The sequence below is a fragment of the Chaetodon auriga genome, chromosome 21 (assembly GCF_051107435.1).
Source record: "Chaetodon auriga isolate fChaAug3 chromosome 21, fChaAug3.hap1, whole genome shotgun sequence".
In the NCBI taxonomy this organism is placed as follows: domain Eukaryota; kingdom Metazoa; phylum Chordata; class Actinopteri; order Chaetodontiformes; family Chaetodontidae; genus Chaetodon; species Chaetodon auriga.
This window is the reverse complement of record NC_135094.1, coordinates 1918717-1943458: the sequence shown is the minus strand read 5'-3', so window position 1 is coordinate 1943458 and position 24742 is coordinate 1918717. Positions and strand designations below refer to the sequence as shown.

At 46.4% G+C, this 24742-nt stretch overlaps 2 protein-coding genes across 12 annotated transcripts in view; both read left to right on the top strand.

Annotated features, from left to right (window-relative positions):
- Positions 1–17093, top strand: part of tnikb (TRAF2 and NCK interacting kinase b) — a 43481-nt gene extending 26388 nt beyond the window's left edge. For 5 of the 8 annotated variants that reach the window (XM_076761549.1, XM_076761548.1, XM_076761554.1 and 2 more), the window contains 15 exons: positions 315–554; positions 987–1093; positions 1570–1685; positions 1957–2048; positions 4616–4797; positions 5032–5146; positions 7060–7168; positions 7299–7475; positions 7562–7705; positions 8412–8546; positions 8815–8915; positions 9629–9778; positions 10610–10769; positions 12874–13013; positions 13754–17093. In XM_076761549.1, the coding sequence (XP_076617664.1) occupies positions 315–554; positions 987–1093; positions 1570–1685; positions 1957–2048; positions 4616–4797; positions 5032–5146; positions 7060–7168; positions 7299–7475; positions 7562–7705; positions 8412–8546; positions 8815–8915; positions 9629–9778; positions 10610–10769; positions 12874–13013; positions 13754–13837 (2052 nt within the window). In that variant the 3' untranslated portion in view covers positions 13838–17093. The other 3 variants (XM_076761552.1, XM_076761550.1, XM_076761555.1) reach the window with 2 other exon arrangements.
- A 1040-nt stretch (positions 17094–18133) lies between these two features.
- On the top strand, positions 18134–23437 carry eif5a (eukaryotic translation initiation factor 5A). Of its 4 annotated transcripts, none has more exons than XM_076761345.1 (5): positions 18134–18275; positions 20236–20423; positions 20999–21103; positions 21749–21880; positions 22292–23437. In XM_076761345.1, the coding sequence occupies exons 1-5, from the start codon at positions 18134–18136 to the stop codon at positions 22355–22357; spliced, it is 633 nt and encodes a 210-aa protein (XP_076617460.1). In that variant the 3' UTR covers positions 22358–23437. The 4 variants fall into 4 exon arrangements, with proteins under 4 accessions (XP_076617460.1, XP_076617463.1, XP_076617461.1 ...); XM_076761348.1 differs by having other exon boundaries at positions 18253–18275; positions 20225–20423; XM_076761346.1 differs by having other exon boundaries at positions 18271–18376.
- Positions 23438–24742: the final 1305 nt, after the last annotated feature.

Below are 24742 nucleotides of genomic sequence, written 5' to 3'. Positions count from 1 at the left end.
TGAAACTCAAACACGGTCGTTCTCCTGCCGGAGGAGGAGACTCGGACTCGGAAGTGTCATCGTTGCCTCACAGTTTTGAACGTGGCTGTTGTGAACGCACCCTGAGGCGTGTCTCTCTGACCTTCCTCTCCTTCTTTCTCACCTCATCTCTCCTCCTGCATCATTTCCTCCTCCTCTCCCTCGCATCCTTCATCCTGATCGCACTGTGTGAACCCAAATCCTGATCCTGCTCTTCCTCCTCGACCCTGCCTGTTTCCTGCTCGTGTGTGTGTGTGTGTGTGTGTGTACGTGTGTGTGCGTGTGTGTGTGTCCAGATGGCCCACCTGGTGCAGGTGAAGAGTCACGGTCTGTCGGGCTCACAGTCCCTGTACGACCCCCACGGCGTGTCCTCCTCCTCGGCGTCGCCCTCCCCCTCCCGGCCTCCCATGCCCCGGCAGAACTCCGACCCCACCTCCGACACCCCTCCTCCCCCGCCCCTCTCCCGCCTGGCGCCCCCCCTCGACAAGCTGGACCGCAGCTCCTGGCTGCGGCAGGACGATGACATTCCCCCGAAGGTCTCTGCATGCCACCACCCATGTGTTTTTGTCCGTGTGTGTGTGTGTGTGTGTGTGTGTGTGTGTGTGTGTGTGTGTGTTAACTCTGCAGCTGGAAGCTTTTCTTTGTCTAAATTCTGTTTTTGCTTCCTCGTCTGTGTGAACTTTTACCTTCTCTTCAGTCTGCTGGGAGTCTCTCCTGACAGCTGATGGTTTTTGTGTGTTTTCAGCTCAAAAACCACAAACTGCGGTAAAGTAAAATATGTGAAGAATAGACCAAAAAAAATGTGCAAACTTGCATGAAAGTCATCTGTTTGTACAAAAAGAGCATCTTCTCTGAGGGAGTTTACTTAGCTGACGTTGTGGCCTGTGTGTGAGATCTGTGTGTAGAAAGTGTGTGTGCTGTGGAAAGACGTGGGGGGTCCTGAACCAGACGGCCGTGCTGTGTTTCAGGTTCCTCAGAGGACGACCTCCATCTCACCTGCTCTGGTCAGGAAGCACTCTCCTGGAAACGGACCTGGACTGGGCCCCCGGGCTGGAGCTCACCTCATACGGGCTAGGTACACACACACACACACACACACACACACACACACACACACACGCACACGCACACGCACACACACACATACACACTCACACACGCACACACACACACATACACACTCACACACACTGATGGAGCACACACTCTCACACACACACACACACACACACACACACACACACACACGCACACACACACACACACGCACACACACGCACACACACACACACACACACACTCTCTCACACACACACACACACACACACACACACACACACTGATGGAGCACACACTCTCACACACACACACACGCACACACATACACACACACACACACACACGCGCGCACACACACCCACACGCACACACACACACACACACACTCACACACACACACATGCAGCTCCTCTGTGGAAATGCAGGTGTGACTTCTTTTTTTTTTTAAGTTTCTCACATGAATGAGACAGCGCTGTGTTTGTGTTGCCGTAGCAACCCCGACCTGCGGAGGACCGATGTTTCCATGGAGACGCCCCTGAAGAGGACGAGCAGTGGCAGCTCCTCCAGCTCCAGCACCCCCAGCTCCCAGGGAGGCTCCAACGAACGAGGTGCACACACACACACACACACACACACACACACACACACACACACACACACACACACACACGCTCCCACACTTGTGAGGCCTTCATTCATGTAATGCCTCCCTCATCCCAAACCATGAGGTGACGACTCTACAGGAACAATTTCCCTCAAATATCCACACTGTCATAAATTCTACTTCATTCTACTTCATTCTACTTCATTATTCTTTTGTTATTTATACTCTGTTTTACTAATTGTCGCTGTCCTCATGGTGTGTGTTTGTGTGTTCAGGTAATTCAGCCATTAAGACCGAAGGCTCGACACTTTCATCCCACGAGACCAAAGACGACGGCAGAGAGGTGACACGACCCAGCAGGCCTGCAGTGAGTGCGCACACACACACACACACACACACACACACACACACACACACAGGATCATGAAGTACAAACATACACACAGCCACCTGCGCCTCACACACAAACCTGTGTGTATTCAAACAGTGTGTCATCACACACACAGTAGTGGATTGTAGTGCTGAACTTCAGTGTTTCAGTTTTCTGCTGCTTTCTAATGAATTTCACACATTTCAGAGGGAAATGTTGTAGTTTTTACTCCACTTCATGTATTTAACTGCTTGAGTTACTTTGAGCAACTTTGATTCCAAAACAGTCTGGAAACGAGAATCAAACCAGAATCAATCATCAATAATCAAACTGTGTTCACTGACAGCAGTTTTCTGAAGTGTCTCTGAGTTCATGTGTTCATCTCCCTCATCCAGTCATGTGTTCACCAAGTGGTGAACTCGCTCCATCCTCTGTGGACGGACGAGTTTACGTCAGAGAGGATCAGCAGATGATCTGTTGTATTCATGTTTATCGCGACGTCCGAGCTGTTTTGGAATCAGGTTTATAAAATAAATAAAAAATAAATAAATAAAATGATCTCCACCTTCACCTGCTGCAGCATGAAAGCGATGAACACATGAGTGCGTCAGTGATCAGAACTCTGACTGCAGTGAGGAGCTCTTCCTCCACGGCTGCAGTGATGGAGATGATGTAAACACGCTGAGCGACTCTGAACTAACCACGCTGCTCTTCATTCTCGCTCTCTTCCTCTCTCTGTCCTCTCATCCTGTCTTCCATCCTGTCTTCCATCGTCCTTCAGAGCTATAAGAAAGCCGTAGACGAGGTTAGTGACATTTCTCTCTCTTGTCTCACCCCGTCTCTCCCACCTCTCTGTGAATCCTCCCTCCTTGGCGTCAACTCGTCGGCCCGCTCGCTCGGTTGCTTCAGAAGTTTTATTTTTTAAATCCCATCCTGAGTAGTTTTGTAAATGTTGTTTTTCAGCTCGTAGACAAACTGCAGACCGATTGTTGCTGTGACTGTTCAGAGTTTTTGCACTTCAAGTATACTCGAGTATTACTCAAGTGATACTCAAGGACTACTCGAGTACGCTTAAGTACACTTGAAGGCGACAAAAGTAGCACGATGGGGCAGATTATTGGGACGCTTCCACTGCTTTCAGTCCTTCACCGCGTTCTTGGGGGAGTCTTTAAAACCATCACACTGATCAAAACAGACGTCCAACATGGCCGCCTCAGATAAGACCAACAGCCTCTCTGCTATCAGCATGAACACATTGCCTTCACAAAGCGTCTCTCTGATTGGACGATGACTGTTGTGTCCCTCTTGTGTCCGGGACGCCGCTGCCATCGATGGGTTATCAGTCGCTGTCTTTGTTTCCTTCACTTCCTGTTATCGCTTCAGACATCTCTGCTCCCATGTTTCACCTCCACAGTCACTCTCTTTCTCTTTCTCCCATCTTCTCTCTCTCTCATCAGGAGGAGCTGGTAAGATAACCCCCCCCCCCCCCATTCCTCCCTCACCCACCGCTCCCCACATGGTCCACCTCCTGTCACTTAACACACGCACGACCCTTTTAGCTGCAAACAGCGAGGTGTGAGCGAGGCTGAGTTTAAAGGCTCGAGCCCGCTGAACTTCGACCCTCGGCCCTCCTGCACTGAGGCATGATGGCGCCTGCACCTCCTCCTCTGCTCCCTGCACCGCCCTGCTGCCCGCTGCCCTCCTGCAGTCCGCTCTCAGTCATGTGGCTGAAACAGAAATGAATCTTACGAACAGCTTGCATTGTGCTGCGAGGAGTAAACGTCCCCTTGAACTACTGCTAGAAATACTCTAAAATGTATGTAATTCATTCATAAATGCTCTAAAAATACTAAATTTGCCTTTTCTTATCATGAGCGACATGAGTTGAAGGCCAGTATTCACTGACTTATTGAAGCATTTTGAGGTTTCTGGGTCATCTCTCTCTTAGCTGAACTGTGTTCATTCAGATTTTCCTCATTTTCACAACATCCCTCTGAAGCTGGTTTTCAGCTCTTTCTTGATCCGACCCCCAGAGACCTGAAGGCACCCCGGATTCACTGCCGTGGTGTCTCCCATAGGCTGATGCGCTGCTCTGCACACTGCGGCACTGCAGCGAACTGTCTGATGGCATCCGATCAACACTTCATTCAGCTAACGAAACGCTTTGTGTGATGGAAGATGTGGATCTAAATTTGAACCACAGAGTTGGGCGTCTTTTCAACAGACCTTCATCTCAGCTGTCAGAGACAAAAGTAGATATTTACGCTATAAACAGCTTCCAGACGTCTTAACACCTTTAATGTAGAACGAACAAACAATCTGTTCGTCTGCGTTTATTAACTGTGAAGCGTGAATTCCAGTTTGGAAAATAAACCTGTAATGACACCTGTGAAGTAGGAAAAAGTCCTACCTGTAGTTACTGCATGAATGCAAGCATCAAAAGAAATATATTTCTGTCATCTTTGGAGTCGATTCTGTACTTTGAGGTTCAGCTTTTCCCCATAAATAAAACCCCAAAACGTCAGGACGGGTTTTTGACTCTCGCTTGTCCCCCCGTCCTCCAGGACTTGACGGCTTTGGCCAAAGAGCTGAGAGAGCTGCGGCAGGGGGAGGAGACCAGCCGCCCGCCTGTCAAAGTGACGGACTATTCTTCATCCAGTGAGGACTCTCACAGCAGCGAGGATGAGGAGGGGGAGGGCGGCGCCAATGACGGCACAGTGGCTGTCAGCGATATACCGCGCATTATGTGAGTATTCATGTTCCTGGAACACATGATCCCCACTGGCTTCCCATGCACCAATGCGTATACTCAGTGGCCACTTTGTTAGGTACACCTGGTACACAAACGTACACTTTTTATGGCACCACTTTTACATAATGAATAAAATGCAGCTTTAAGGAGTGTAAAGAAGAAAATGACAGAAACCTTTCTTTACGAGTTCAAAAACATAAAATATTAAATGATGCTTCTCTCTTTCAGGCCAGCAGCCAGTCAAGGTACCAATGAGGCCTTTGGCATGATGGGAGGTCACAACGACGCCCACGATGACTCGTATGGAAACAGCTCCCAGGACAGCACGCTGATGATGCGTGAGGTGAGCCGCTCAGCTCTGACCTTTGACCCGGGGATCTCGTCCACACGCTCTGCATGCCTGCCTGTTTCACGCTTTAGTCTTGGTTTGTGTGAGTGTGAATCACACACGCCGGGCGTGGATACACTCAGCTTTTCCTCGCAGCAGATTTTTGGCTAAACAAAGTTTAGCTCATAAATTTCCACTTCAGTCTTGAGGATGATCAGTGTAACAATATTTTTTTTTACTACATGAGTGCATTTTCTTTGTCGTTTGAGCTCGTCTTTTATGTATTTGTTAACTCCAGTTTGACCAGTGAAAGATTCTTTGGGCTGACTGGTTGGTTGTAGCCTGTAGTCTCAGTTTAATTATTTGGGATCTAGACTATTAATTTAAAACTGTGATGAGAGTAGATTCAGGTTAGGTTACACAGGTGTGTGTGTGTGTGTGTGTTGAAAACCTTTGGGTTCAGTTCCCACCCACCTGCCTCGAAAAACCAGCACAAATACAGAAGCAAGAGCACCCCCCCCCCCCCCACCCCCCCAACCCACCTGACCTGTCAATCACGGCCTCGCTGCACAGTGCCCGCCTCTCTCTCTTTTTCCAGAAACTTAGGGAACGGAGGCGGAGCTCCGCTGCCAGCAATGGTTTCCCTGGCAACGCTAATCTGTTCCCTGGCAACGCCAATCTCCCTGATTTGGTGCAGCAAAGCACCTCCCCCCTGGTCTCCCCCGGCGACGCCTCCGGGGCCCAAGTAGGTGGAGCAGCAACCCAAACCCCCACACCTGATCCCGGCAGGCCGGCCCCCCGTCACCTGTTCACCCCGCTCACCCCGCTCACCCTCAAACCTGCAACCAATTCGGTCCTTCATCAGGGTGGGAAATTACCAGCAGCCACCAAAGACACCAGTATGTTAAACTGGCTGGTTTCTAAAAACAGGATGTTCAGTTTATTAATATCAAACAGCTGATTTAACAAACAGGAGCTTTGTGATCACTGAGTTCAGTTTGAGGTGATCTGAGGAGCCGCTTCAGGACACTGTCGGATTTCTGTCGCAGCTTCTTTAATTCCACTTTTCCAACCACAAAATCTCAAGTTACAGATTAATCAGTGTTTCTGGCAGGCTGAGAATTCATGTGCTTGTATGCTTTTTCAGAGTTAACTTTGCATTTCTGAGCCAACTTTACTTACAGAAGTAGTTTTTCTGTTGTAGCTTCACATCACTACACCGTTTCAGCAGATTGTAAAACGTGATGGGCAGCCCAAAAAATATGCAAACACTGGATAAATATTTGGATTAAATTATTCAATTTACCAAATGAATGTTCGACCGAAACCCAAATCATAGTTTATAATGATGTGAAACAAAAGCATAACCAGAATTCTACGTAATAATGAGTAAACCAGCAGATAAGCTATGAAAACGCTCGTCACTCGATCGATCGCTCGGTCTCATCAGAGACTCTCAGCGTCAGAATCGATATGTGGCGCCTTTAATTTCCCGCCCTGTTCTATTTCCGTGTGTCCCGCTTTGGCTCCGGTGTTTTTCCCCACAGACGGAACAAACTGGATTTCCTCCCTCCCTCCTCTCTGAGCCCCCCTCTCTTTCTCCCTCCCTCTCTCGGTTTTCCAGCCTCTGATCCAGAAAGCGTCCTGCACACGATGCAGACGGCTGGAAAAGTAAAGGAAACGCTGGGAGTGAAGTGTCCTGATAAAAGTGGAATAATTCAGGAAGAGATCAGATTTCATTATTGTGGCACAAAAATACACAAACAGAAAGTTGTTGAACCCCTTTTAGAGCAAAGATCTTTGACGATGCTTCTGTGGCTCACCATGACCACAAACGCACCGCGATTCCTTTATTTCATCCAGGTTTCCCAAACCCTCGAACCATCAGACGGACGAGGCTCACTGTGTTCTGTGTTTGTCATCTGCAGTACGGGATGGGAAGCGGCGGGGGCTCCAAGGCGTCCTTCACACCGTTTGTCGACCCCAGGGTGTACGGGACCTCCCCGACTGATGACGATGATAACGTCCACGCCACAGGTACGTTTCCTGTCTGACCGGTGGTCATCCTTAATAAAAAAGTTTGTGCAGTCAGGTCACTGCGAGGTACTTTGGTGCAGTGGATAAGGTCGCTGGGTGACGTGCTGTGTGTCGTCTTGTCGCGCTGCAGCGCTGTTTGCTGACGAGCTGCTGAAGCAGGAGCAGGAGCAGGCGAGGCTCAATGAGGCCAGGAAGATCTCCGTGGTCAACGTCAACCCGACCAACATCAGACCGCACAGCGACACGCCCGAGATCCGCAAATACAAGAAACGCTTCAACTCTGAGATCCTCTGTGCGGCTCTCTGGGGTGAGACGCTCGCCGACACGCTTCACAACACTGATTTCATGCAGTAACACGGGCAGTAAAAAGCAGACGTGTGCGTGTTTGTGCAGGGGTGAATCTGCTGGTGGGGACTGAGAACGGCCTGATGTTGCTGGATCGAAGCGGTCAAGGCAAAGTTTACAACCTGATCAATCGACGGCGCTTCCAACAGATGGACGTGCTGGAAGGACTCAACGTCCTGGTCACCATCTCAGGTCAGTATGCCAGATGTGGACATCTAAAGGTCCTTTTACTTTGGCCATGAATGTGATGTTTAAATGAGTTCTAGAAGTGTTGTGATTGGCCGGCTGTGTGGAGGTAAAGTTAAGAATCAGGTTCTGAACTTCTCTCTTGAGCTTCACTTTTCATGTGAGTGAAGGAGTGCAGTGAGGACCTTCCAGGAAAGACTGGGCCTGCAGCCATTATGAGAATCAGCCATTATCCCCATATTTACATGATTAATGCACCTCCTCCCATCTATGACATCCCATCCCATCACTCAGCCTTTGAGTGTGGGTCTTTGTAACATCTATAAACATGTTAGCATGTTATCCCTTAGCATTCGCTGGAGAAGCCTGTGAGAAGCAGGTGAACGCTCCAATCCTCGGCTTTCCGTCTCTGCTGATAATTATATCTCATTGTTTGCTCGTCAGTGTTGCTGTTTCCCTCGTTTCCTCTTTCATTTTCAAGCGCTCCCCACTGGTTTTGAATATAAAACAAAAAAAGACGTTGAACATGACAGAGGTGTTTCTGTTTTTGCCATGTCTGTTGTACTCTTCTCACTGATGGCATTTGGACGTCTGGAATGTTGGTGATGACGACGTAGAAACACATCAGACGACCGTCATCAGTGCCTGAAATGCTAAACTGTGCATTAATATTATTTCTCTGAACTGTTTTCCTTATTTTTTTCCTAATCAGGGAAGAAGAACAAGCTGCGTGTTTACTACCTGTCCTGGCTGAGGAACAGGATATTACACAACGACCCTGAAGTGGAAAAGAAACAGGGCTGGATCACTGTTGGGGACCTGGAGGGCTGTGTGCACTATAAAGTCGGTAAGAAAACTCATTTATGTGTATAATGAGGACACGGACCTGTCAAGACAGCTGCATTATGAGGACTCACCTCCAATTTGGGGACCAAAAGCAAAGTTAACCATTAAATTTTAACATTTTTGCGGGGTTTAATCTTTTAAATCTCAAGTCTTTTGATTAGTTGTGTGACTGTAAACTTTGCAAAGCTTTTACCTGAAGTTTAAGCACCGTTTGGAATATATCGCTATGCTAGTGCTACATATCTGACTGCTCTGCTCTCCTCCTGCAGTGAAGTATGAGAGGATTAAGTTTTTGGTGATTGCTCTGAAGAACTCAGTGGAGATCTACGCCTGGGCGCCTAAACCTTACCACAAGTTTATGGCCTTCAAGGTAAGACGTGTCAGAATGTGCTCAAGCTGTTAGAGTCGGCTAAAAGGGGATAAAAGACCCTTTGTTTTGGACAACACGTGAGCTAACCAGACAGAAGCAGTCAGATTTATCCACATTTATCAGAACACTCGGTGAGAAACCCATTTTCTGGGTCGTGGCACAGACGAGAGTTAATCAGATATATAGAAATAAATCAGTCAGCCAACCAGTTAAACAAAGAGAAACGAAAAAATTCCAGGCATAATTTTATTTTTTGTTTAACTCGACAATAAAACACGAAAAATTATACTTGATTTTACAAAATTCTTGGAATAAGTTGATGGATCCTGGTCCAGTTTTTGCCGAACACAGGTATGACGTGGAACACTGAGAACAGACGTCTGACTGAAGCAGTTAAACCTCTGAAATGACGTGTATTTTCATTCATAAGACGAACATTTTTAGTCAAAGTACAGTATTTTATATGTGTATTATGTGTATTTTGCTGATGTGTTTGCCTCATATTAAGTTTTTGTGTAATTACCTATGGACCGAAAGACATTTTTACATTTTTAATGTTAACCCCCGACTCTGTATGCTTGAGTAATAAGTGGAATAAACGTGCGTATGTTGCTGAAAGCGTTAGTGGTTTGGAGTTTTTAGCCAGTTTTAATTAGCTTTTATTTGTTGATGGAGCCTCAGGCGTTAATCCCTCACTCTCTCTCCGCCGTCAGTCGTTCACTGATCTGCAGCACCGCCCCCAGCTGGTCGACCTGACCGTGGAAGAGGGACAGAGGTTAAAGGTCATCTACGGCTCCAGTGTTGGCTTCCATGTCATCGATGTGGACAGTGGCAACCCCTACGACATCTACATCCCCTCACATGTTAGTCTGTGTGTGTGCGTGCGTGTGTGTGTGTGTGTGTGTGTGTGTGTGCGTGCGTGTGTGCGTGTGTGTTAATGATATCCTGCAGTGTTGAACATCATCAGAACACGTTACTCTTTACACATTAATTGCATTTGATTCCATGTTCAAATTGACCGATTTTAAGATAAAATTGGGCGATTTAGTCAATGAAAGAGTGAGAGGGTGTGAGGCTGAGTGAGGGCAAATGAGCGTGTTAATGAGTGAAAACATGCAATCATGAATGACTGAATGATCAAGAGAGGAGATAACTTATAATAATAAAGGAGCTAATGAATGAATGAATGAGTGAGTGAGTGAGTGAGTGAACGAACAAATTAGTCAGCAAGTGAATAAATGGGTCAGTGAGTTAGTGAGCCAATGAATAAATAAGTGAATGAATTAATAATTGATTAAATGAAGTACATGAGTCAGTGAGTTGGTAAATGAATGAATGAATGAAGGCGTGGCTGCATTAATGGGTGAATGAATGAGTGTTGAGTGGGTGAATCAGCGTCCTCCTCTAACCCTGCTCTGGTTACTGTGAGAGATGGATGGGGGAAGGAGGCGGTAACCATAGCAACCGCCTCACATTGCTTTTAGCCGTCATGAATCACGCTGTCCTCATGTCTGTTTCCATGGCGACTGCGTGGCTGCCGAGCGGGAGTCTCTATTGTTGCAGCAGTTTCTTGTCTCTCGGGGTGGGTGGGTGGGGGGGGCTGGACAGGGGTGCAGACCCCCCGCAGGCTCACGGCAGCTCCTAATCCCCTGCCCCCACCCCCTCCAACCCCCTCCCGTGTGTCGCCCCGGCAGATTCAGGGTCAGGTGACCCCGCACGCCATCGTGGTTCTGCCCAAGACGGACGGCATGGAGATGCTGCTGTGCTACGAGGACGAGGGCGTCTACGTCAACACCTACGGACGCATCACCAAAGACGTGGTGCTGCAGTGGGGCGAGATGCCCACCTCCGTCGGTACGTCAACCAATCAGCTCGCTTCTCCCTGACCCCTGACCTCTGACCTTTCTAAGCGGTCTCAGCAGATCATCTTTCACCCTCACTGCCACACCTCCTCCGTTCAGAGCCACACTCCTCTCTCTCCTCCTGCCTTTTGCTTTCAGTCACACCTTTAAACCAGACGCCAGGACTCTAGTCTCACCTGTTCCATTCAGCGCTTAAAGGAGTGCATCAGGTTTTTGGGAGGTTGAACACACTCTGTTTGACTCCATCAGGTGAAGTGATGAAAACATACTGCGCACAGTATGGCACCAAAACCATCCACGTGAGACTGCCAGCGGCGTTTCTTCATGCTAACGCCTTCACACACGTTCTGTTAAATGATGTCACAAACAAACTGGGACAGGGGGCGGTATTAGCACTAGCTGTGGCAGGAAGTGGCTCACATTATAGATGCATTATAGCCAAATACTGGCTTTTTCAGAGAAATGCCTACATGAATATTTGAAATATCAGCGAATATTTATTCAATCATAACATAAACAAACGTTTTTGAGTTGAGTTCCTGAAATTTGGCTGTTGACAAATTGTGACCAAATCGACTGGAGGGTTTTGGTGTCAATGTTCTCATCACTTAACAGGTGAGTAGACCAAAGAATGACGACCAAAAACTGGATGTATCTCTTAAATGTCAGGTGTTGAACGCCCATCGACTGCATGAGTTGACGGCGACACGTCCCACAGAGCATTGCCTCCACCCTCAAACCCACCACAGTCGACACACCTCACATCTCTCACTTCACACACTGCAGACTCTATCTTTGCATTTTTTCTGTGCATCGGGGGAAATGCTTGTGTGTCGTTTGTCTGCTGTGTTCTGTCCTCTCGTTCTGTACGACTGTGAAATATTTCAAAAAGAAATTTCACATCCACTCCTACTTCATCCTTGATTGCGTGAGCTCTAAAATGACATAAAGCAAACGAGATATTTGTGCGAGTCGGCAGACGAAGAGTGAGATCAAAGTTCTGCCTGAGAGTGCAGCGCATCTACGTGAATCTATTATTCATCAGCGCACTCAGTCAAACCACGTGAGCAGGAAACTCGAGCACATCAAGGATGGATCTTGGATCTTATGATCCGAGTCGATTAAAGCCTCTGTGTTTTTCCATTCGGCCTCCACGCTCTGATTCTCAGATGTCAGCGTATGATATCCGGACTGATTAAACATGTATGTTTGACTGACAGCGTCCCTGTCCTGCAGCACTGGTGGTTACTGTACGTGTTGTGTGTGTGGACTTCATCTCCTGTTAACGTGTTTGTGTGTGTTTTACTGTCAGACCAGAGTTTCTCACAGCCAAGCCCAGCCTCAGCCCCCACAAACATGAAACCCGCACCGTCGTCGCCTTTTATTCTGCACACTGAAGCTGCTGGTCGATCCCCCTCCTCAACAAAAAAACTTATATTGCAAGGCAGGAAGAACAAAAAGACCTTCCACTGGACTTTCTATCCTGGCCTGCATCATTGCAGCGGGACCCCCTTTATGACCCTTTCCCGCCTGTTCGGCATCGCAGTTACGTCATGGCTTGGCGTCTTTTTGCATTTCCGTGCCCAAAACAAGATGGCCTCCACCTGTGGCGCTACACTAATTGGCCTAACGCTCGTGGTGTTGCCGAAGAGAGAGGCGGCACATATTTAAAAGCTGCTGGTCTTATCAGACAGCAGCCTCACTGGTGATTGTTGTGAAGCAGCTGCAGAAAGTCGCTGAAGCTGTTCAGACCGCCGGCGTCAGTCAGTGCTGCTCAAACGCCTCCTTTAAATCAAATACAGACGTCAAACTGATCGACACCAGTGGACACCCGGCGAGCAGCCTGTTACTGCACTATCATCCCCACCGCCGAGCTTCTCCTCTCGTGGAGCGCTCAGAGGTCAAACCGGTCAGAAACTGCTGCAATAATCTCCTCCCAGAGGTGAGGCGGAGGAGGCCTCCATGTGTGACTGGCTTGGGTGTGAGACTGGTGCTGAGTCTTCTCCTGTCCAATCCCCCTCTGTGTGTGTGTGTGTGTGTGTGCGTGCGTGCGCGTGTGTGCGTGTGTGTGTGTTTACCCTCTACTTTCCCTGCAGCCTACATCCACTCCAACCAGATCATGGGGTGGGGAGAGAAGGCCATTGAGATCCGCTCCGTGGAGACGGGACACCTCGACGGAGTTTTCATGCACAAGCGAGCTCAGCGACTGAAGTTCCTGTCAGAGAGGAACGACAAGGTGAGCGGGACACATCTGGACGTTTGTGTCCCTCCAAACATTTCTATGTGTTCTATGTTCTTTCTGACAGAAGCTTCAATCTGATGCACAGTCTTATTCTTTACTGCACTTTGCTCCTGTTGATAAGAATTTAAGAACAGACAAACATTTTGGGGCGACTGAGTGATTCAGACTTTTTGGGCCTCAGTCTGAGTTCAATCCCACAGTCGTATTTCCCTGAATGTTGATTAAATCTGCGTCTGACATTTTCTTCTTTCATGTGCTACTTGATCCAAATACTGGAGCTCTGGATTCAAAACAAATCGGTTGATCGGTGTAATAATATAATTGATAAGAGATGACATGAGTGTTTAACAGGGAGAATGTGACTCCAGTTTTCCACTAGAGAGAAGAGGTCTCACTCTGTTGGAGTCGTTGGGCCTGCAGAAATAGTCCCTTAGCATTTGTACAGCGGCGTTACAAAGTGCTGCTTCGTCTGCTTCTTAAATGATCTTCACAGACGCAGAGAGCAAACTGTGAACAAATGTTAATGAGTGACAGCCGATGCGACCTTCTGCTGGCAGTGTTTGTCACCTTAGCAGCTGAAACGGTTAGCACCAGCCCGAATGAGAAGCTAGCTTAATGTTTTCTGCGCTGAATAAGAGAGGAGTGAGAACAGATGTGTTCCCATCTGAGCTTCACAAAACTAGAAATCTAGATCCTTAAGCTCCTTTTCATGATCGTTTGCCTCCTTCCTGCAGGTTTTCTTCGCCTCGGTGCGTTCAGGAGGCAGCAGTCAAGTCTTCTTCATGACCCTGAACAGAAGCTCCATGATGAACTGGTAACACTCCTCCTTCGGCCCACAACCCTCCTCTTCTTCACTCTGAACATCGTCCGACATCTGGAGAGAGGGACGAAGGGATGGCGGGAGGAGAGTGTGTGTGTGTGTGTGTGTATGTGTGTGTGTGTGTGTGTGTGTGTGTGTGTGTGTGTGTGTGTGCAATGTGTGTGTGTGTGTGTTTGTGGAGGAAAACAACAAGCTGCTGAACAGCTGGAGGACGAGTTAAACCACAGGAGTGCGTCCCCCATATAGGTTCCTCTACAGGGGGCGCTACAGGCCCATTGATGGTGACGCTGCCTGCTGGGCACAGTGGACCATGCCTTCTCCTTCCCTGTGGACTGTTCGATTGGGCTGATGGTTGTTCTTGAGAGTTTTGATCCGGACTTTAAAGGACATTGACATCATGCCGAGTAGCCTTTGACTTCCCCATCGGAGTGAACGGGGAGCTGTAGAGAAGTTCTCTGTGTAGCACATTAATGATTCCTTACAGGGTGTTCACACTGCGAGTACGACGTGTCGTTCCACTCTGCGTGCTGGTGGCGATGCAGGTGTTCTGACTGCGTTTGTTGCAGCGAATCGGACACCCTTTACTGCGCTGTGTCATAGTGAGTCAACGTTTCTGGCTATTACGGTAGCATCAATAGAAGAAGAAAACTTGAGCTTGAACTTGACCCAAAGAGTGGATGCAACTTAACTCAAGTCTCTCAATTTAAAAGTCTCTCTGGGGTGAACCAGAATCACTTTGCAGGCGACTCAGTACATCCACACTAAGCCGGCTGAAGCTTGTCCCTCCAGTTTAAGACTAAAATGATTCAAAACAAACCAGATTAATCGACGCTCTCGAAGCATTGCGGACTGTTTGGCAGTAAAGCTAAGAGGCAGCTGCTGAGCAGATGTTGGCCGTGATGCACAGTTTTGTTGTTTGTCAAGATGTCGAGTCCTCTTTGCGCTGTGGGGTGTCAGGTCGTCCTTGATGAAAGTTGACAATCGTGCGAAACAAACGTGGTGAAATCGTTGGTCGTCAATCCAGACGGTGGTGCTACCTGCATCTGATTCCTGAACCCACAAAGCGACTGCTGCTACGAGCGACATCTACAAACCGTCCAGTCGACACACGGCATGAAATCACCCAGAATACACGAGCATGCTCGTCTAATGTGACAACGGGACGACCTGCAGGAAGGGGCCTGGAGTGGAGCCGAGCCCCAGGCCAAATCTTATTTTAGTGGATTTTCAGAACCTGCAGTTCAGCAGACATTCATCACACAGTCTGACCTCAAAATGAATATCACACAGTCCGGCACAGATTGTGATCACTGAACACACTGGAATCTATAGGCGCCTTAAAAACAGACGTGTCCGACGTTCAAGCTTTTCTGAAGTAGCCGGCTCAGTGTGGACAATCAGCCTTTAACCTCTCTGAGCCACTGACCAAATGTTGAATTCAGATTATATATATCTTTGTTGTTGCTATCATCTGAATCACCTATGATAGCGACGACTGGTCAGCTGAAGCTCAACATCTTGTAGCAAAAACTTGAGGGCGTCTTCTTCGCGCTGTCAGATGTTTTCTTCATGAAGCAGAAGGCTCCATGGAAACCCGTTGACCTGTGGCCGACGTGCATGCTGTTGCCCTGATCGTTCATCTGACGGTGTTGCTCACAGTGTGAACACTCGCTCTGAGTGCTGCTGCTGAAACACCTCTATGCCTGTTCAGTTGGTGTCGCAGGGGAAATGAGAGATCTGACACCTGTCGCTGAGGATGCTGCACTGTTGGTTTCAGCTACTGTGGCTACTTTGTCCTGGTATATTTCTGGTCGGGAAGGAAGGTTGTAGATATTGTATTATTGCTGCAACAGCAACACAAAATCTTCACATCATTTCTCACAAGAAGAACTTGGCGTAGAGTAGTTGCCAGCTTCTGGAAGTTTCTACTTTTGCTGCCCTCTGTTCTCGCCACCGTTTTCTGTCCCTGCTGTTCTGTGTTCACTGCACTCGTGTAAATACTCACTTTGATGTTAAGGACAGACTTTGCAAAGCAGATGAGAACACTGAGGAAAAAACAACAGCCTGGCTTTTCTGTCATACCTCCGTAAATCTGTCCGTTCTGTACTTCCTCTCAGACGGGGAGGGTTTTTTCCTGACCAACGAGCCGAGCGAAGACTTACACACAAGTTTGGTTTGGGTTCACTCTCCAGGTTTAAACTTTCTCTCCGTAGTCCATCACTGTTTATTTAGTTGTGCATTTTGCATGGTGACATTCATGTTTTACAGTACCTGTCGTCACTCGTTATGAATCGTAAGTTTAAGGCAATACACTGACTGCTCTGACTGCAGAAGCTGGACGGTGAGTTCTACGGGAGCCCGGAAGCATTTTTCTCACAACACTGAGCTGTAAATTGAGAGTTTTAACTTAGCTTAGCATCTGGGCTTTTATCTCATGAACAGTCAGATGTGTCAAGATCGAACACTGGAGAATTTTACATTTACCATCAACTTTATATTTCACGCTCACGCCGAGAGCAGCTTGAAAAGAGCGAGCAGGACGCGGCTCAGCATCACTTTGGATGACGTTTTCTATTTTTCGCGGGGTTGACGCTTTGACGATGGTCTCTAGAAATGCTGACATTTGAGGGATTGTGAGGCAGGCTGGGAGAGAGAAGCGCTTCATCTTTTACTTGATATTTCTTTCACTGTTCATTGATCTTAAAGGATGCGATAGGTGTACGCGATGCCGCTTTAAGGCCAGCTGAAGCCTTTTACATGTGCAGGATGTTAGCATTAATCAACACCCTGTGAATAAAGGTCAGGAGGCAGGGTCAGTTGGAGAAACCATAGATAAAAAGATATATATACTGTAAGAATTTTCGTTATGATGATATCTTGCTGATCATTTTAGAGAAAGACAAAAAAATAACATTCACTTATTAAAGCTTAGTTGTCTTTCTACAGAATAGAGAACATAGCTATAAGAATTTCTAAAAAAAATACAATGTTTTTATTGTGGTATTATTTGTATTTGTATTTCAATTTTTGTACGTATCAAGACTGTGAACGTATGTACGGCTGTCAGCCCGTGAGCGTGTGTGTGTTTGAGCGTGTAGGTGAGCAGGTGTGTGCACAGGTGTGTGACATGCATGTGAGTGTATGTTTTCACCTCGTCTGAATCACTGGAATCAGTCAAAAGACGACCTCAATCTGGTAACACACATCTGTGATGTTGGAAATTCTACAATAAATGTCCTCTCCTTGTACAGCAACGCCATCTGCTCCGCTCTCCTTCTTTACACTTCATTTGTGAGTTCTCGCACCGTAACGTCTTGTTCAGGGCTGCCCAAAGTCAAAATCCTTTCAACAGGAGCAAAAAAAATGAATAAGAAAATCTCATTCTTTTACAGTCCTTTAAACTCAGATTCATCTGCAATTCACTTGTTTCACAGCGCAGGTTTGAATGACTGTTCTGAGTAAAATGTGGACCCTTGAATCGGAAAACTGATGTTATCCAGTTAAATTGGTTTCTCTGAATAAGACCCACAAATCAGACTTTGCACAGTTTTACATCTTTTTACTGGGTCAGTACTCAAGTACTTCAAACATTGATACATTAAAAACACAGATTTAAGGTGGAGAATTGCTTTTAATGTCTTTTAAATATGATGACTAAATCACATCATCATCACACCAAAACCTTATCGCCAGTGGTGGAAAATAACAATGCATTTACTCAAACACTGTACTTAAGTATGTTTTTGGGGGACTAGCACTTCACTTTAGTACTTTAATGCGACAGCGACGCACCACTGCATTTATTCAACAGTTTTTAATTCATGTTTCAAGTTTTCAGAATTCAGACTGAACACAAAAAAGCACTCAAAAATATCTAAAACTCTGCTTATAATCCTATTGATCCATAAGTATTAATATTAATCAGTATTAATCGAGTAGCTGATTGAAAAAAAAAAATTAGCAGTTATTCTGAGTATTTTGGAGTTTTGGGCTGTTGTGAGAAGACATTTTTGAGATCATCAAGGACTCTGGGAACAAAATGGTCTGCAGATTAATGGACAGTTGTGCCCTATTATATAATTTACACTGGCAGGGACGTTCTGCTGCTTATTTTTTATATTTTAAAGACATTTTTTTGCTGTGGCATAGACACTTTGACTTGGAAAAAGAATCTGAGTACTTTATAAGTTTCAATGGCGGTGATGGTGGGGTAGTGGCCCATCTCCTCTTGGGTCCCTAAGGACGCGTCCTGCCTCCCTCCGTGCCTGAGAACGACTTGACCCGACGGGTTGCCATGTCTGCCCGTCTCAGACCTGGCATCCCTTTCTGCCGGGCTCCGACCGGAACACATAAACGCCCCCCTCCCCTCTTCCTCTACGGATGCTGCGGTAAAGTTGGCCGCGCGTGCGCACTCTCGGTCCTCTTTTTCTTGGAAGGTAAGTGTGGCATGGCGCGTGTTTCTGCCTTGGGGGGGATAAACGGAGAAGTTAGCGGATTTTTAAGTGAACTGATAACCGATTCGGAAGTACTAAAGCAGGTGTGTGTTGGTTTGAGAAGCTGTGGAAGTAGTTATTTAATTTCCCGCTGGATGTGGACCGTCGCAGGGCAGGGTGTGGGTGCCCGTGTTCAGCTAACATTACCAGGTTTAATCAAAGGGACATGCGGCCTTCGGCGGCGCGGTCGGTGGAAGTCGCTTGTCATCCTTTATTCTAATATCAGCTTTTGTGGTACGCGTTGAGAATATGATGGATGTTCATTCGGCCCTCTGATTTTGGTGATATAAGCAGAAGAGCCCACAGGCCAGCCGCTGTCGACCGAGCGTCAATCGCTGCTTTTATTTGGACGGAGCTGAATGGACGGCTAGCGTGACTAGCCGCTGTTAGCATCGCATTAGCTAACAGCCGGATAACTGTTCGCTGTTTGCGAAACAGTGGCGCATGTTAACTAATTAATAACCCTAAGCAAACCTAAAGGGTATCCTAATAATGCTAATATCAGTGAAATAAACACAGACTGTTAAAAACTGAAAGGCTAAGATAACATCAGCTCATGTTGGCATACGTAGCGTCATTGTTAGTGGGGTTTGTACCGTTATCTGGCGCTGTTGCACTTGTAAACTCGAGGCCGGCTAACGTTAACGCTAACTTATTACAGCTTGCGCTAGCTGATGTATTAATGGAAAAATCACTAAAATTATCCCTTTTGGTCCCCGGAAGAGTTGATATTTACATTCGAAAAACATTGTTGGCTGTTGTTAGCTAATTAGCCGATGTTAATTTTGATGAGTTACGAAGTTCAATTGAAGTTGCTGTTTGCTAACATAAGAAACTAGCGGTGGTGTTGAAAGTGGCGTAGCCGGCCACCCTCGTGTTGAGCCGAGCTAAGTCGACCGTGCTTCCACTTTTCGTAACGTTACGTTCGTCGTCTGACTTTATTGAGAACGAGCTGAATTTAATCTGCGGGTCAGATCACCAGAGTGCGACGTTTTCCGACATGACGCCGAATCGATTAGGCAGGCAGCGCTCGAACCGCAGATTCGGGCCCTGAAAAGGCTGCAGTGGCTCCGGGCATGAACCAGAGACAGGCCCGATAAACTGGAATTTAACTCGCTGAAAATCAGGAACCGTTTTCTAACCAAGTACATTGTAACATACAGGGAGATAGCACGACCGTCAAAACAAAGCAATAAGAGAAAACGACTGCTGTGAAAGTCAAGAGTCATATTAATATATTTTTATATATAAAATAACGATTTGGCCACATTAGACCAGTAGACAGATCTTTGATCACCGTGATCACTTAAACCTAAAGCAAAAATCCTCAGATTGGGGTATTTTGGACAGATCTTAATGGTGTTTTATTTATTTATTTTAATTTTTTTTGGTACATCTTCCTCAAGATTTTAATTACAGTATATGAAAATTAATTTAGTTTTTAAATGGGATTAATTGTCACAACATTCATGCTGTTCATCTGTGAACACTAGTTAGAGTAGAAATGTGAAGCTACCTTTGATAATGACACATATCAACACCATAAAACTTTATCTCTGAAGTCAAATTAAAGCTGGCTAAATGTTTCTGATTGTCAGCGACTCCCATGAAAACAGAAGTAGTTTGGCCCTTCTCGCCCTGTAAAAGGACAGTCCATATCCACTCATTTCTACTGTGGATGTAAATCTTACAAACAGCTTGAAAGTGGTTCCATTATTAAAAAATGTTCAGCTAGCTGCTTAAACAGGACACTGTATGTTTACAGTGCTGGATGGTATTTTTTGTCATGTCATGGCTAAATTTGGATGCATCAGTTATGAAGTATTAACCCTGTAATGAGAGTACATGTGAATATGTTCAGGGTTTGATAGTAAGGTAAATGATGTGTAAAGATCTTTTACAGCGCCCCTGACCCATCGCACCATGGCAGATCCCGATCTTGACTTCCAGACTGGCGAGTCTGGCGCCTCCGCCACTTACCCCATGCAGTGCTCTGCCCTGCGTAAGAACGGGTATGTGGTGCTGAAGGGACGTCCATGCAAAATTGTGGAGATGTCTACTTCCAAGACCGGCAAGCACGGACATGCCAAGGTAAAATTCTCTTTAAACCACGGTTATGTAGCCCCTCAAACAGCAGCTGTAAGTGTTTTTAAATGGAGTTTGGAAAGAAAAAACTCAACCAGTGTCAAAGGTGTGCTTGGCAGAGGCCAGAGGCTCAGCTTGGGTTGGAGGATCTCAGATTTCAGACCAGTCTGATCCAAGCTGCCTAATGTGCTGCGTTAGTAATGCGGTCTCCTTATCTTTTTCTTCAAACACCAGGGTGCTCCCACATGTACTTTGCCCCTGTGTGGGAAATATTAAGATTCTGTCTGTCTGTTTTAAAAGTCACCGTGGTATTTTTATTGGTCACGTCAGGGTTCATAACCTATCCTGGGACTGCAGGTGAAAAATAGCCTCGTAGCTGACTGGCACATTTCCAGCAGTGTGCATTAATGTGCACTTCCCTGCTAAATGAACTGATAAACTGTTGTAAATTCAAAGGTGGGGGGAGGTTTACAGTTTTGCATGATGTCATTTTGTTTGTGTGCTGCTCTCATAAACTCTGTTTTGTCTGGCAGGTGTCTTTAAACACATACGTCACTAAATGATAAAATCTTCCTGTGTAGGTTAACCTGGTTGGTATCGACATCTTCACCAACAAGAAGCATGAAGATATGTGCCCCTCCACCCACAACATGGATGTTCCCTCCATCAAGAGGATAGACTACCAGGTACGCAGGTCCAGACATCTCTGGAACTCACACAAGGGTCACAGCAGTTCAGCAAAGGAGGCAAAACTCCATTCGAACGTGTGGCCGCCGTCTTCTGTCAGCTTTTCTTCTGCATGAAGTTCAACTCTGGTCAGGCTGCATCTCAGGAGCTGCAGGCTGCTCGAATAATTTATGACCTGCGGAAATGTGCCACTTAGTTTGATCATGGGGATGTTTTCTAGTCAACATATAAGTTTAATTAAATTGAGCTGCTCAGGAGCAGAATGTTCTCATGTCAGAATGGCTGTGAGAATACAATAATTCTGCTTGTAATCAAGTTTTTCCGTCCACCTCTGAGCATCACTACAACATCAACAAGGCAATATAAGAAATTTAAACAGCTGACCAATAGTTCATGTCAGAGAAAACAAATTGGGACGTGTGGTATATGCTGTGTGACATTTTATTGGAGTTATCGCTTTGACATTTGTGAGAACACAGTAATGATGTTAAAATGATTGAACCTGGATTTGCTCCGTGCAAATAAACAAATAAAAATGGAATAGCCGTTTTTTAATTGGTCCTTTTTAAAACTATAAACGGTGGTTTTGGTTTGCAGTTCATGTGAAGCTCATCGCTGTTTTCTAATGTGTCCTCGCCTTCCAGTTGGTTAACATCAATGAAAACTACATGTCCTTGATGAGTGACAACGGTGACATCAGGGAGGACCTGCGTGTCCCAGACAGCGAAGTCGGCAAGGAAATTGAGGCAAAGTTTGAAGCGGGAGATGAATTCGTGGTAAGTGTCAAAGCTCTGGGGTTATTAGATGCAGATGAACCGCTGCACAACATTAAGTTTGAAGGCCAGAAGAGAGTTAATGGATCTGTGTGGTCGCTGGGCTGTAAGCGTCTCGAATCATGTTTTAGTGGCAGGACGACGCCTGACACCAGAAACTGAAAGATGTAAATGACGACGAGGCAAATTCTTGACACTGTCAGCAGCAGTGAGAGCAGGAGCCGTCCTGATGGAGCACACAAGCGTCGGCCATGTGTTTTATATATGTGACGTTTTTAATTTTCAATGCTGAAAGCAGGTAGGATTCAGTCCTGAAGTAGAGCAGGAAGTTGTCGCGCTGGGAAAATGCGAGGAGCGTGAGCTGCATGTGTAAAGTTTCAGATGATTGACTCGAACATGTTGTGCTCTCCACAGGTCACCGTCATTTCTGCCATGGGGGAGGAATGTGCTGTCGCTACCAAGGTCTTGGCCAACAAATAGGGAGACGGACTTTGCTGCCCAGGCAACAAGCACCACCCACAACCAGTCTCTTGCATTCTCATTGGTTCTGTCACCAAAGCGTCGGCCTTCACAGACAACCTCAATCATTCTGTTGTGATTTCTCTCATCATTGATCTTTTCCCCCCTCCCCTTTTCGTTTCTCTTTTCCATTGCTGTTGGGAAGGCTCCACCGCAGCTCGCTGCGTGGTCCTCTGCCTGATCGCTGAGGTTTTGTTTGGCAACAAATCTACTTTATATAAAACAACTTCAAAACTAATGATCAGTCGCTCATTCCTGCTTATTTTTGCCTTCAACGTGTTGGTTTTGCCACTCACATTCCTGAATGTTTAAATAACAACGGGATTCAGCTTTTGTATGATTATTTTTTTATATTCTTGAATATAGCAGGTCTAAAGCCTTTTAGAGGGAAGGGAATGGGGGGCAGTTTTTGAGTTGTTAAAGCAGTGGGAGGGAGGGTTGCCCCTGTAGATACTAAATTCTGGTTTAGGTCGTCCCTCTTGCAGCCATACCGCTTTCCAGCATGGCCTTTGCTCTGGTTCCTGAGTGGATTGGGTGCGACAAGGTCCGTTTTTCTCCTAACCGCTGGGAATGGTGGTGGCTAGCACTTCAGAGCACTTCAGGTCCACCCCAGCATGTCAAAGCTCTAAAACCAAGAAAAGAGATTTTTTTTTTTTCTCCCCCCAAGAAGTACAGAAACAAACTTCAGTGATTTCCCCTCATGATGCCAGTCTCTTGTCTGTGTAGAAGTTTGAGGGGCGTGAGGGTCCTGTGCACTCACACCTCTGGTCCACCGGGGCAGTCCGGGGCTCACCCGCTGCCTCGGTCATCCCCAAATACAAAAGGAGTGTTATATCTTGTTTTGAGAGGCATGAGTGTGTAGCGGTGTGGGCCTCCGAAATGTGGGAGGCGGTTTGCAGTGAGGCGTGTGTTTCTTTTGAGGGACTCGATCGGGTTGGGGAGGGTGGTAGAGTTGCAAACTTTTTGTTCACTCGAGGCCTTTGTCACCTGACTGGAGATGGCAAAAATAAAACGATGTAACAAATGGACAAAAACTGCAAACGATTGTCTGGTTTTCTGTCTCTGATTCATCCAGTAATTTTAAAGGTTATGTCTGGATATGAAGGTGGTGGTGCAGCACTGAAGCACAGCTGTGGATGAAGTGCTGAAATCCTAACAAAAAAAAAACTAAAGTCCCCAAAATGTTGCATTTTGTAGCTACACACTTAAAATTTTTGGGCCGGTGTATCTGCAGATGTCCTGATAAAGGCGCAAAACAAGCAGCACTGACCATGAAATGAGTCTACACCACCTGCCTTTGTAAGCTGTACTAATTTTCTACCCTTTTAAAAGTAAGTCTTCCATTTTAAGTACTGAAATACTCAAAACAAACATGCTTTTAGATTTTCACTTGAGGTGTCAATGACATTCGAACTGTCAGAAGTTTAACGTACGTAATGTGAGGTGTTGTGATTGAACTGTTGACACACTGGAGTCCAAACTCAACACTGCAAAGCAAATCGTTCTGTGAGGTGACACCTGAACTTCAGCGTGTGTTTGGGGGAAAACATCTGTCTTTACGGTTCAATGACACTCAGCTCCACAGACACCAAACAGTCCAACACACTGAACGAGATGTCGAAATCTGTCGAAGCAGAGCTGCTCGGCTGCCACACGTTGAATTTGCTTAAGGCAAGCCGCGTGATCACAGCCAGGGAGTGACGTGACTCATCTGAGAAACGTTTGATAATGTGTAAGAGTGTTTAGAAGACAAACGAATCGGATTACAAATGTCTGAGTGTGTGGGTGTGAAGTAGGTAGAAAAAACCAACAAGAAGCTCAAGGCAAACTTAGTTTTTTAGAAATACAGAAACGGTTTCAGGGTGAATGTGTTGTTGTTTATGGTCACTTTGAAACTCCTGTTGTTTATCTGACGTGAAGTCATGGCAGCAGACAGGCTCGTCCCTGCTGTGATGGCTACCATCCCTTGTTCCTGTCTGCACACTGACTCACAAGTGGCACCACAATGGAAAGAAGGAGGCACACTTTGTTTTTTTTTCCTTTCAGTCCACCCAGCTGACGAGTCACGGTTTGTCTGACTCATCAGGTTGGATTTTATTTCCTCAAAGTTCATGCTAGTGCAGCTGAATGAGCAGGGCCGAGGCCGGGATGATGGAGGTATGTGTGAAGAGGCTGTCAATGGTTGACCAGGCTCAGCAGGTTTATTATCAGGGTGTGTTTGGGCTGTGCTTGACCTTTGGACTTGAATCATCTGACACAGATATGCTGAAACAACAGGCAGAACTTTACCTGTAAAGTTGCAAACTTTCAGACAAAATGTGGTGAAATCTAAATGTTAGTGTCGAA